General features: G+C 40.7%; 2 protein-coding genes across 2 annotated transcripts in view; one reads left to right on the top strand and one right to left on the bottom strand.

The window, feature by feature from the left end:
• The window catches only part of LOC115106486 (rho GTPase-activating protein 44-like), a 77,366-nt gene extending 73,978 nt beyond the window's left edge, over positions 1 to 3,388 (bottom strand). Inside the window, 1 exon segment of the mRNA XM_065007950.1 lies at positions 3,108 to 3,388. Within this exon segment, the coding sequence (XP_064864022.1) occupies positions 3,108 to 3,160 (53 nt within the window). The 5' untranslated portion in view covers positions 3,161 to 3,388.
• Positions 3,389 to 6,064: 2,676 nt separating this feature from the next.
• On the top strand, positions 6,065 to 12,945 carry stx4 (syntaxin 4). Its single transcript, XM_029629272.2, has 11 exons — positions 6,065 to 6,290; positions 7,168 to 7,272; positions 7,633 to 7,732; positions 8,053 to 8,127; positions 8,252 to 8,322; positions 8,438 to 8,546; positions 8,736 to 8,809; positions 10,953 to 11,090; positions 11,263 to 11,373; positions 11,458 to 11,546; positions 11,690 to 12,945. Exons 1-10 carry the CDS (start codon positions 6,261 to 6,263, stop codon positions 11,533 to 11,535), a joined length of 891 nt encoding a protein of 296 aa, XP_029485132.1. The 5' UTR covers positions 6,065 to 6,260; the 3' UTR covers positions 11,536 to 11,546; positions 11,690 to 12,945.
• The last annotated feature ends 3 nt before the right edge of the window (positions 12,946 to 12,948 follow it).

The raw sequence follows: 12,948 nt of genomic DNA, 5'->3' as shown, positions 1-12,948 counted from the left end.
GAGGCTGACTAGTTGTAGACACTTGTCATCTTACAATACATACAGTAGGCATGATCTTTTGCATGTATGTGCTATTGAGAGTCCCTTTGCCATCTCTGACCAGAGGATTGTGCACACTACTAAAATGACAAAATCATTTAGGGAACAGGCATTTCAATATAGCTTATTCTCGTTTTTATTACTGAAAATCAACATGTACATGGCATAGTAAACTTACACACAGCTCTGACACACACACTTACCCCACCAGACATGCAGCCAGGGGTCTTTACACAGTCCCCAAATCCAGAACAAATTCAAGAAAACATACAGTATTATATAGAGCCATGTTTGCAGGGAACTCCCTTCTATCTCAGATTGCTCAAGTGAACTGCAAACCTGTTTTTTTTTTAAATAGGTAAATAAACACCTCAAGGCACAACGCTTCTCCCCTGTTTGACCCAGTTATTATGTGTGTATGTACTGATATGTAGGCTATGTGATGCCGTTCTGTCCTTGTTCTGTTCTTGTCTATTGATGTTCTGTATTCTGTCATGTTTCCTGTTTTGTGTTGGACCCCAGGAAGAGTAGCTGCTGCTTTTGCCACCGCTAATGGGGATCCTAATAAAACACCAAACACCAGATAAGCAGTTGCACCTGAAATATTAGGAAGAAGTGGAATAATAAAAGAAGTATGAGGAATAACAGTAGCCTACTGTCATTTCTGACAAGCATACAAATGATCCTATTATATGATAGCCCATCATAAGAAATAGAAATGGTTCCACTGACTTAACATAAAAACAGAAAATATCCTGAAGACAACATGGTGTAGCCTAAATGACGTGTATTTATTTTTGTTCCACTCCCTGTGGAGAGGAAATGTTACCAGGTTGTTAGCTGTCCAGTTACAAGGTTGTTAGCTAATAAGGTAACACGACGGAATAAACATATTTGTTATTGAACAAATAAGTTAATTAGCAGTCCATGAGTAGCCTAGTTTTAAAAGGGCCCAGGACATGGTTTGTTTATCAAATGGTTCCTGCAAATTTGCGGTAGAAAAAAACCCCTAGCTCTGGTAAAATGGATCATATCTTTTCAATGGTTTGGGCTAAAGACAAGGTTTTCAGTAGATGAATGGTGAATTGTGGCATACTGTCTAGTGTGTAAGTGATGCACTGTTATGGGAACTCATATCAGACATAGAGCCTGTAATCAAGGTTTGGAACCGGTTAAGGGAACAGAACCGAAAACCAGAATATAACTAAATTATTTGAGGAACAGGACCCGAACCGAAAATGAAAGTGATCTATACTGTTCCGGAACAGAACCATATAAAAGCATGGGTACCGGTTAATAACATTATTTTACATTCCGGACATTTTTTTCCAGTCCCACAAAAATCGCAACAAAGCGCCTATGCAAAGCCCTCACTCTGTCACTCAGATTTTTTTTCTGGTGGTGCTCTGCACACACAAGCTAGCTAGCTAACTCGGAAGTTCAAAGACATTCAAAGTTCCTCCATAGAAGCCACTCCTCCGTAGGTATAATTCTGAGGGACTAATTCAGATAATTAATATCATAACAAGATGCTGAGCACTTCAAGGCAAGCTTCCTCCATCCTCTCTCCTCAAAATGTCAGTTGCATCTAGCACCCTACACTCTGACTGGTATGTGTGTTTGTCTTTCATTATCATTAAACCAAAATCAAACCAAAATACAAAATATTTTCTCTCTAATTCTCTCTTTCTTTCTCTCTTTCTTTCTCTCTCTCGGAGGACCTGAGACCTAGGACCATGCCTCAGGACTACCTGACATGATGACTACTTGCTGTCCCCAGTCCACCTGGCCGTGCTGCTGCTCCAGTTTCAACCGTTCTGCCTTATTATTATTGGACCATGCTGGTCATTTATGAACATTTGAACATCTTGGCCATGTTCTGTTATAATCTCCACCCGGCACAGCCAGAAGAGGATTGGCCACCCCACATAGCCTGGTTCCTCTCTAGGTTTCTTCCTAGGTTTTGGCCTTTCTAGGGAGTTTTTCCTAGCCACCGTGCTTCTACACCTGCATTGCTTGCTGTTTAGGGTTTTAGGCTGGGTTTCTGTACAGCACTTTGAGATATCAGCTGATGTACGAAGGGCTATATAAATACATTTGATTTGATTTGCTCTTAACGACTTTCCTATACAGATTAAATTGCTTAATCACTCCAGAGCAATCTGCTCTACTCGCACTGACTAGTGAAATAATGTAATATTGAGGTAATGTAAAAAAAATAAAAGTATATTTCAGAGGTTTAAAAAGGAACGGAAATGAACGATATAAACCAGTTCAGAACTTTATTTTGCTGGTCAGAACAGTGGAAAAAATATATATATTGCTTCTGTTCAGGATGAAAGATTGGAAAATAACTTTGGCTCCAGCCCCTGCATCAAAAGACCATCAAAAGGTTCAGGGCTGGACCAAAAACATTCGGGGTTGCAGTCCTGGAAGCCCAGGCCTAATGACGCCACTGGAGTGTACTGTGACTGTGGGCTTCATGATTTTCTAATGCAATGCAATTTTGACGTATTTTATCTTAATATGGTGGATAATACTCTTTAATGTAGTGAATAAATGGGTTTATTACCCAGGAGTAGCGGTGCAACATTGTTTTTTACATCAAGACTCTCCCTTTGATTGGCTCCCTTTGATTGGCGAATAGGCTAGCCAACATGAGATTTGTCTGGATTGGACCTTTAAATTGCATAGGCTATGCACCAGGCCTATGCTATTTAATCACAGTAAAGCATAGAATAATTTGCGATGTCCAAGAGTGCAGCATCAGCTTGGAATGGTGATGGTACCCAAGCAGTCACATTATTATTTCTCACCCTCCCCGATTGTGCGCGCGCTACCACTGTTAGGCTACATAAATTACGGTCATATTAGGCATAAAGAAAAACTAAAACCAGCAGTATTGCATACAGATCATCTGCCATATGAAAGCTGTAACTTCACATAAGATTCATTCAATCATTTTCGACCGAAATGTCGGATGGAGCATAATGGCAGCCTATTCTGCCACATCGAAGTCCTTACAAGATTGCAGAACTGAATGGGTTTCTCAATACATTTGTCCTTACCTGCCCACTGTTTGGTTGGCGAGCTGTCGCATTCGATTGAATTGCTTCTTCATCTTGTATTTTCTGCGTTAATACCGATGGATAGAGCGACTCCGCATATCTCATTGACAAACAGTCCGGGTCTCCAACGAGAATAACGAGACAGTCCACCCTTTAACAATCCGAATGTCCATAGCTATAAGGAAGGCATCGCTAATAAAGAGGTATATGTGAGATACTTTTCAACGCATTGTATGGTCCCTGTCACCCAGTCAGTCCACTGCTCAGAGATGCTATACCAATTTCTCCCCGGGCGAGTGACAGCTCACGACACGACGCTGCGCACTAGCGCAGTATGGGGAATGTAGTTTTACCAACCAAACGTTAAGCCTACAACGAGACCATAGCTGTATTTCAGTGGTTCCCAACCTTTTTCGGTTACTGTTCCACCAACTGAATTTTTCTCTGCCCGGAGTACCCCCAAGTTCCTCCTCATGTGCATTTTACCAGTATAGTCTCATGAGTCTTCTCAAGTACCCCATGTGGATAGGCCAAGTACCCCCAGGGGTCCTAGTACCCCTAGTTGGGAACCACTGTTTGATATGATACCGTGTTCAAAACAAGGTGAATCTGTTTATTTCAACCTGACAAAAACAGATGTAGCGTATACCCTTTGTCCCTTGTTCAATTTTAAAAGTGATTCCAGTGCTCTATTGCAGCGGTTCCCAAACTGTTATGTTCCGGGGGCCACCAAATCACTGCCCAAAGCTCTTGAGGACCACCAGTTGCAGAACATTAAAATAAAATATCTAGTCAATTTTAGCAGTGAATGTAACAAATTAAAGGCCTATTTGCATTGTAAAAAGACATCTGACATTGATTATAATACCATTAACCACTAATAACACAAATAATACGACTAACTGTTACTATGTTTGAAAGAAGAAGAATTGCAGAGCACCTGCGGTAGGCTACTCACGTTTTTAAAATGTTTTTTTATTTAACTAGGCACGACAGTTAAGAACAGATTCTTATTTACAATGACAGCCTAGGAACAGTGGGTTAACTGTATTATTCAGGGGTAGAATGACATCATTTTACTTGGTCAGCTCAGGGATTTAATCTAGCAACCTTTCGGTTACTGGCCCAATGCTCTAACCACTAGACTACCTGCCACCCCGTTACTTAGTTGAAAACCACTGCTCTATAAGTTACATTGAAAAACAAGAATTGAGTGGGATTTTAATGTTTGTATAGGCCAAGGTCCACTACTTACAGACCCAAAATGTCAAAATAAATATTTTGTATTTCATTATGGGCAATGCAACCTACTTACAATGTTAGGTGAAATATGCATCTGAAACACCATATCAGACTATGTCTGAGTAACCTGGTTTGATACCTGTAGGGTCAGTCACACACATACCCTGGCACATGTCCCTAGAATGTCCTTTAGGCCTACATTGACCAATTTGGTTTGTTGATAGTATAATAAAGTATTCTGATAGTATAACTAGTTTAGGCAGGCCTACTCAGTGGAAAACTTTGATTCTGTGGTTTAGTAAGGCAAACAGCATCATCTTGTGGCTATGAAAGCAGAGTATCCTACCACACACAGATTTCTTTATTCATTTCATTTACATAATTAGTGCTTAGCAATTGGCTGCAAAAGTCAGTGATAGCTTTTTACAGCAGCACATTCTGTTCCCAATACAACATTTCCAAGGGAATATGCTGTCATCAAAGAAATAACTTTGGGTGCTATTCAGTCATTATTAAGCTACCATATCTGGGAATTTCCTCAGTACATGCATTATATTTAAAAACATTACTACACTGAGAACGTATGTTTAAATTGATAAGTGATGTTGTGTTCTCTTAACCTAGAAATTCTAATTTAGGTTTTAATTGAATCTGATCTGATTTGGATGATCACAGTGTATTGTGTATTGTACCTATACCTTCCATCCTCTCCCTTTGTGGATTTGGAGGCCTCCTCGTAGATTGACCAAATTCAAATGAATTCAGTTTAACACCAAGGAATATTTCAAGCCATTTGAAGCCATTTTGAAAGATTGAAGCATCTGAAATAGATAGGATGCATGTTATTCTTATAGACAGGTGTTCCAACACGTTTTTTGACCAGAGACCCCATTTTGATATCAACATTTTTTCCCCCTACCGTGTAAAAAAGGGATGTATTCAGCAGCAAAAGTTAACTTTTCTAATTGGGGCTATGACAGTCTATTACATTTGTTGAGAGTATTTCAATCTGAAGGAAGTATGGTTTGAAGTGACTGATATGCATCAGAAAGGTATTGTGAAGTTCAGAAGATCATCAGGCAATAATTGTGCATGATGTAGAAAAGAACATCATGATGATGTTTGTTTCCCCCCCAGTCTGATTTAGCGCTTGGTCTTGTCCACTTTGTTCTAATGAATCCTGAGCTTGTGGGCATTGTAGAAGGAAACAGAAGACATCTATGTGTTCCCGGGAGTCGTATCTTTCAGGAATGGGGTCATAAAGTTAGAGTCACATTTGTAGGAAGAAAACAGAAACTGCTCTGTTTATTACAACCGCATTTAGCTGTTAGCGAAGGTTACTGACATACCCGCAGTTCTATGAACCAAGCGCAATTTTCTTTTTTCAGAGTTTCTAACGACGACCCCATTTTCAAATCAGGCAACCTCATATGGGGTTGTGACCCCTAGTTTGGGAAATGCTGCGTTATAGTCACCTACAATTTAATTTCTCCGTTTGAAGGATCATTATGATCATATCAAGTCAATAACAATTTCACAATAGGTCATGGACTTTTGTTGTGGGGGTACAAAAAAATACAATGAAGCACAAACTAATTATAAATGTGACCATGTTTAAGAACAGCGGAGGGCAAAATGAACCAGCGTATTTAATTAATAACAGTCAAACAAAGAAAAAAGCTCCAGGACTGTAGGTGGCGTAGCTCAATGTGTTCTAATGTGGGCTGTCTTTCTAACATCCTAAAGGGAAGACTAGTTTAGCCGTTTAGATTACTTGTTGAATGACACAAGCACGAAAGTTATTTTTGTGTATGTTTTATTGCTCATTTGTTCCAATTTTTCTTCACCTTGATATAGGATATCGTAGTGATATATTCGTTAGCTAATACATTGCATTTGGACTGAGAAGAAATGCGGGACCGAACCAAGGAACTGGGCAATGTGAGTTTCAAGCTAACTTCTACTAACCAATACCAATTCATTTAGCAATTTTTCAATTTGCAAGGGAAGGTTTAATGCAGATTTGTTAGCTATTTCAGGGTATTCTTTATCTGGTAGCTAGTTATTAGTGCTAGCTACATTGCTTTTTAATCGGCGAACTTTGCTAAAGTTAACGTACTTGTTAACCTGGCTAGGCTAGCAAGCATAGCTGAAATAGTCTACACCCCAAGGATAGGCCAGTGGCTAGAAGTGTATCAAAAGTTCAATGCTGCACTCATGGGTTGCATGTTGGATTTACATGGCAATGATGTGCAAAAGAGCTCGCTATAGCTCATAGCCCCAAAAAACGGAAATAAATTACCTATGGTTTGTTCAGCCATTCTTATGGGGGAACTTTTATTTTTTTAAGGTATTTTTCTTAACTGCATTGTTGGTTAAGGGCTTGTAAGTAAGCATTTCACTGTAAGGTCTACTACACCTGTTGTATTCGGCGCATGTGACAAATATAATCTGATTTGAAATTCAAGGGAAAGGTTGGGACTTTGGGATGAACGCCGAAAATAAGGTCTGAGGTTAACACAGGTTTAGGAGATCTTATACGTTTTGTTCTATGATATCATTCAGTTAACATGACCTTTATGAAATATGAAGCCTTTATGTGGTTGTTTTGATTACATAAATACTTCCAAATGCACAGTAAGTGACGTTAACTGATTATCTCATAACAAAACTAAGTTCTCCTAAACCTGTTTACCACAGACCTTTTTTTCTGCGTTTATCAACATAACCCCCCAACGAGCCATGACGGAGTTAGTGCCTACAAAAAGTTGAGGATTGTGTCCATTCTGTCCCCCTCTTGCTCTTCCTCACACACCAGACTGCCGAGGTGTCAGACGAGGATGAAGAGGGCAGGGCACTTATGATCAAACCAGGGACTTCTACAGTGAGGGAGGAGAAGGAGAACGATGCATTTTTCAAGAAGGTGAAATCATGCAACCTAATTCAACAGTCAAGCCATCTGTTTGCATTTTATAATGACTTGCTGTCAGTTTCGAGTTGTGTTGTTCTGCAGTACTTTTCTCTTGGCTTGTGGATGCCAAGCACAGGAACAGTTTGTTGTGTCAACATGAAATTACTGTGCCAATGTGATCTGGCAAGTTATAATCTGAAATACTGTCAAGTTAAAACCAGCAGCTTTTCTGTATGCACAATTGACATCTTATGCAAAAACATAAGACGATGCAGAATATGTCTCCTGGCCCGTTCTCAAGTGCCCCAAACAACCAAATTCACTGATTTAGCTCATCTTACGTTAACCAGCCTGTTTATCCCTTCATATCAGGTCCAAGAGATTCGAGAGGGACTGGAGACGCTTAAAAAGGTGGTTTCTGACCTTGAGAACAAACAGAAGACCGTGTTGGGTGTGGCACTGCCAGAGGACGGTCAGTAGATCAACACTAACACATTGACGTTGATGCTGTATGTAAATATATGCTATGGTGGTACTGTTAGGAGTTATGATATGCATATAATGTGTAATGTGAGCTGAAGCCTAATTAATCACTGCACCTCCATGTCTTGTCAAAGGATCATATTCCACTAAGAAATGTCTCTGTTTTTATCGTTTTTGGTGATAAAGCAGTTGTGCTAATTATATGATTAGGTGCCATTATTCCCCTCAGGCTGCCTATTCTGAGGGATTAGTTACTCTGCCTGTTGACAGTTACTGAAGGTGATGTTGTAAGGTTTCTTTCTGGTTCAGGCATGAAAAGGGAACTCCAAACCCTTCGGGAACAGATCAAAACAATGGCAATGCAGATCCATAAGAAACTGAAGAGTGAGTATTCTTAACTGAAGTGACATGATCAGCTATTGACTATTGATCGCGGGTGTTTCGGTCCCCCCAGCGGATACACCTGAATACAGAAATATCAGACCCATTGTTTAGTTTTCTTTCACAGTCATTGAACCCAAGAAAGGAGAAGATGATGGGAAATACATCCCCATAAACCTAAGGATGCAGAGAGCCCAAGTGAGGCTTCTAATTTCCGAAAAAATTAATTGATTTTCAGTCATATAGTTTTACTGTAGGCTGCCATTTAAATGAACACTTTCCCCATCCCTCTACCTCCATTTTCTCTCTCCAGCATGGCGTCTTGTCTCGGGAGTTTGTGGAGTTGATGGGCCACTGTAACACCATCCAGGCTTCCTACAGAGATCGCAACGTGGAGAGGATACAGAGGCAGCTCAGAATCAGTGAGTCTACATCTATTACTGTCACTGTGTGGCTGTTCAGAAAGGGGAATCGTAAGTGATTTCAACACCATGGATTTTTGTCTTCTGAATTCAAGACTGCAATGCAGAAGTTCATCCACAAAGGTGATTTCGTATGAAAATGAAATATACCCAAAAGCAGCAACTGATAAAGTTATTATATCCCTCTAGCTGGCACCAATGTAACAGATGAAGAGTTGGATGTTATGCTTGAAAGTGGACAGACTGATGTTTTCACACAGAATGTGAGTATGACTGACTGACAGATTCACTGACTGACTGAAACTAACCACAATTAATGAACTAATCTGGAAACCACCTGCTGGCAATCACACATGTTTTCTTCCTCTTTATGTTGGGTAGTATTCTGACTTTTCTCTTACTCAATCAGGCTCTGTGTTTAGCTGAAAAACAAAAAAAACACAGTGCATTTGGAGGTATTCAGACCCCTTGACTTTTTACAAAAAAAAATTACGTTACAGCCTTATTCTAAAATGGATTAAAAAAGAAAAATCACACACAATACACTATAATGACAAAGCAAAAACAGGTTTTTAGAAATGTTTGAACATTTATTTAAATGACAAAACAGGTAACTTATTTACATAAGTATTCAGACCCTTTGCTATGCGACTCTAAATTGATCTCGGGTGCATCGTTTCCATTGATCATCCTTGATGTTTTTACAACTTGATTGGAGTCCACCTGTGGTAAATTAAATTGATTGGACATGATTTGGAAAGGTACACACCTGTCTATGTAAGGTCCCACAGTTGACCGTGCATGTCGGAGCAAAAACCAAGCCATGAGGTCGAAGGAATTGTCCGTAGACCTCCGAGACAGGATCGTGTCGAGGCACAGATCTGGGGAAGGCTACCAACAACATTCTGCAGCATTGAAGTTCCGCTAGAACACAGTGGCCTCCATCATTCTTAAATGGAAAATGTTTGGAACCACCAAGACTCTTCCTAGAGCTGGCCACCCGGTCAAACTGAGAAGGGCCTTGGTCAAGAACCCGATGTTCACTCTGGCAGAGCTCCAGAGTTCCTCTGTGGAGATGGGAGAACCTTCTAGAAGGACAACCATCTCTGCAGCACTCTACCAATCAAGACTGTTATGGTAGTGGCCAGACAGAAGACGCTCCTCAGTAAAAGGAACATGACCACCCGAGTGGAACTTGCCAAAGGGCACCTAAAGGACTCTCAGACCATGAGAAACAAGATTATCTGGTCTGATGAAACCAAGATTGTACTCTTTGGCCTGAATGCCAAGCATCACGTCTGGAGGAAACCTGGCACCATCCCTACGATTAACCATGGTGGCGGCAGCATCATGCTGTGGGGATGTTTTTCAGCGGCAGGGACTGGGAGACTAGTCAGGATCGAGGGAAAGATGAACGGCGCAAAGTACAGAGAGACCCTTGATGAAAACCTGCTCCAGAGTGCTCAGGACCTCAGACTGGGGCGAAGGTTCACCTTCCAACAGGAGAACGACCCTAAGCACACAGCCAAGACCATTCAGGAGTGGCTTTGGGATAAATCTCTGAATGTCCTTGAGTAGCCAGGACTTGAACCTGATCAAACATCTCTGGAGGGACCTGAAAATAGATGTGCAGCGACGCTCCCCATCCAACCTGACAGAGCTTGAGAGGATCTGCAGAGAAGAATGGGAGAAACTCCCTAAATACAGGTGTGCCAAGCTTGTAGCGTCATACCCAAGAAGACACGATGCTGTAATCGCTGCCAAAGGTGCTTCAACAAAATACTGAGTAAAGGGTCTGAATACTTGTAAATGTGATATTTCATACATTTGCAAAAATGTCTAATCCTGTTTTTGCTTTGTCCTTATGGGATATTGTGTGTAGATGAGGAAAAATCCATTTAATCAATTTTAGAATAAGGCTGTAATGTAACAAAATGAGGAAAAAGTCAAGGGGCCTGAATACTTTCCGAATGCACTGTATGCAAGCGGTAATGTCTGGGACGACGACAAATGTTTCTACATTCTTTTGGGAGTAAAATGATGACAGATTTGTTTTGTTTAAGACACTCTTGATGGCTTGCACTGGACTACAGGTTTGAATTTGGTAAGCACTCATTGAGTTGCCTGTGCTGTACAGGACATCCTTAGACCTCTGTAACCTGTATAGTCGCCATAGCTGTGACAGAGAACCCCACGTAAATGGAACCCTTTTGGCCCCCACTTGCTTTTAGAAGATTGACAACTTTAGCTGTTTCAGTTCAACTGTAGTTCTCTTTTGCTGGATGTGTTTTTACGAGCAGTTAAATAGAAATGTGTTGTCATTTTCTCAGACATCATCCGTGTGACTTTTTCTTTGTTGGTCAGGCTCAACCTGGTTTGTACCATTTACACTCTTCCTCTCTGTAGATCCTGATCGACGCTAAAGCCACAAAGCAGGCGCTGAATGAAATTGAGTCCCGGCATGACGAGATCCTCAAACTGGAAAGGAGCATCAGGGATCTGCATGACATGTTCCAGTACCTGGCCATGGAGGTGGAGGCTCAGGTAAGACTGTCACCCCCAGGAGGACAGACTGGAGCCATAATATTTTTCCCACCCAAGTGTGTACACTTGTTCACTCCCTGTGAAAAGCACATTTTCATGAAATGGGCTTTGAGAAAGTTGGTTGGTGGAAACCTTAGTGAGGTGTTTGCTGAATTGACAAACTGTTGTGCAGGGGGAGATGGTCAACCGCATTGAAGCCAACGTCCTCAACTCAACTGATTATGTGCAGAAGGCAGTGGTGGAGACCGAAAAAGCTGCCACCTACCAAAACAAAGCACGCAAGGTAGGAATTAATTGAAGGTTGTACGGCTAATTATTGGTCAGGTTAGCTAATGATACTTGATACTACCCCTCTCTCCCGCTACAGAAGAAGATATGGATCGCGTTATGCTGTGCCATTCTCCTCCTCATTTTAGCCATCTCATTGGCGATCACCTTCTCCTGAGATCCAGACACGTGAGTTCACTCTTGACGTGCACACGAGATTTGCAAAATTTGCCATTTCATATAAATATCATATCAACGTGTTCATTTACTGCAAATACAAAGCTTGGAAGTATTGGTTGATTAGTAATCAATACCTACTTTTTATTTTTCAGTGTTGTCTTCCCCTAACCCACTCTCCTGCCCTGAGACCTTGGAAAAAAGACATGTCCTGATATCACTGAACTTTTGACTAACACCACTCTCATAGACAGACACAAACAATCATACATAGTCTCTCATGTTAACTGCCCCACTCTCAGCGAAAGGCAATGCTGAAGGCTTTTTGGCCCCCCTCTGTGGTGCCCTTTTCCATTTAGGATGCCATTGAAGAAATGTGTGGACAACTCATTACTCAACGTGCTGGACCCCTATGTATCCACAAGCACAGAAGAATGCAGTATTGGAACTGGCACTGATCAGATTTACTCAGGAAAACCCATAGCTAAGGTGGTTATTTTACGAAGTGAAATAAACTTTAGGGCTTGTTTTTAAATGCAGATAGAATATAATTGTATATCGCCAATGTTCTTATTTGTTGAGTAATTAAGACATGCAGTTTTATAAACCGGCTTCCATGTTGCCCCTGAAATTGATCTCTCTCATTAAGACGATGTTGTCTGATCACTCCCATGTTGTCCTATTTACATCAGTATTTATTTATAGTTTGAATATTGTTGTGGAAGCTGCTATTTTAATAGTCTTGCCACAGCAACAATCAATGGGAATCCTTATAGTTTTGGTGCCTTTTTCCATATGTGCTGACAGACAGCGCCAAGGGCTCTAAGAACAATGTAATGTACTACCTTATTTTGTAAAGAAGGGATGGAAACTGCTGTAATTATTCAATGCTTCCACCATTTTTTTTACAAACAGTTAAGATCTTAGCCTTATTGATCTGTGCTGACATCACAAAAACGGGTCAGAAGTCTGTGTGACTCTGGATGGCCAGAGAGCTAGCAACAATGACAAGAAGCTGCCATGTGAGGAATAGGTGCTTGTTCAAGTCATGTTTTGACGTCCATGCTGACCAACTTATGTATATATAAAAACAATTTTAAAGATTTCAGTTAGTGAATTTAAGTAAATGCATTTCACATAACTGGGAATACCCATACCATAACCCCAGCACAAGGTGCACCTGTGGATGGATAATCTTGGCAAAGATTACTAACAGGGATGTAAACAAATTTGTGCACAACATTTCAGAGAACTAAGCTTTTTGTGCATATGGAACATTTGCTGGTGTCTTTATTTTCAGCTCATGAAATATGGGACCAACACGTTGCATGGCTGTTTAATTTTGTATAGAACTTTCAGCTCATTTTAATGCATTGTTCAAATAAAGTTGCCTGTGCTTGTATGGGTTTAACTG

Source organism: Oncorhynchus nerka, linkage group LG23 (assembly GCF_034236695.1).
Source record: "Oncorhynchus nerka isolate Pitt River linkage group LG23, Oner_Uvic_2.0, whole genome shotgun sequence".
In the NCBI taxonomy this organism is placed as follows: Eukaryota; Metazoa; Chordata; class Actinopteri; order Salmoniformes; family Salmonidae; genus Oncorhynchus; species Oncorhynchus nerka.
Note: the sequence above shows the minus strand (reverse complement) of the source record. Positions and strands in the feature narration are given on the sequence as shown.

Coding starts and splice junctions, on each gene's coding strand:
- stx4 (XM_029629272.2), top strand. CDS start 6,261: ATGCGGGACCGAACCAAGGAACTGGGCAAT. Junction 6,291..7,167: donor GAACCAAGGAACTGGGCAAT/GTGAGTTTCAAG, acceptor CTCACACACCAG/ACTGCCGAGGTGTCAGACGA. Junction 8,128..8,251: donor GATCCATAAGAAACTGAAGA/GTGAGTATTCTT, acceptor TTTCTTTCACAG/TCATTGAACCCAAGAAAGGA.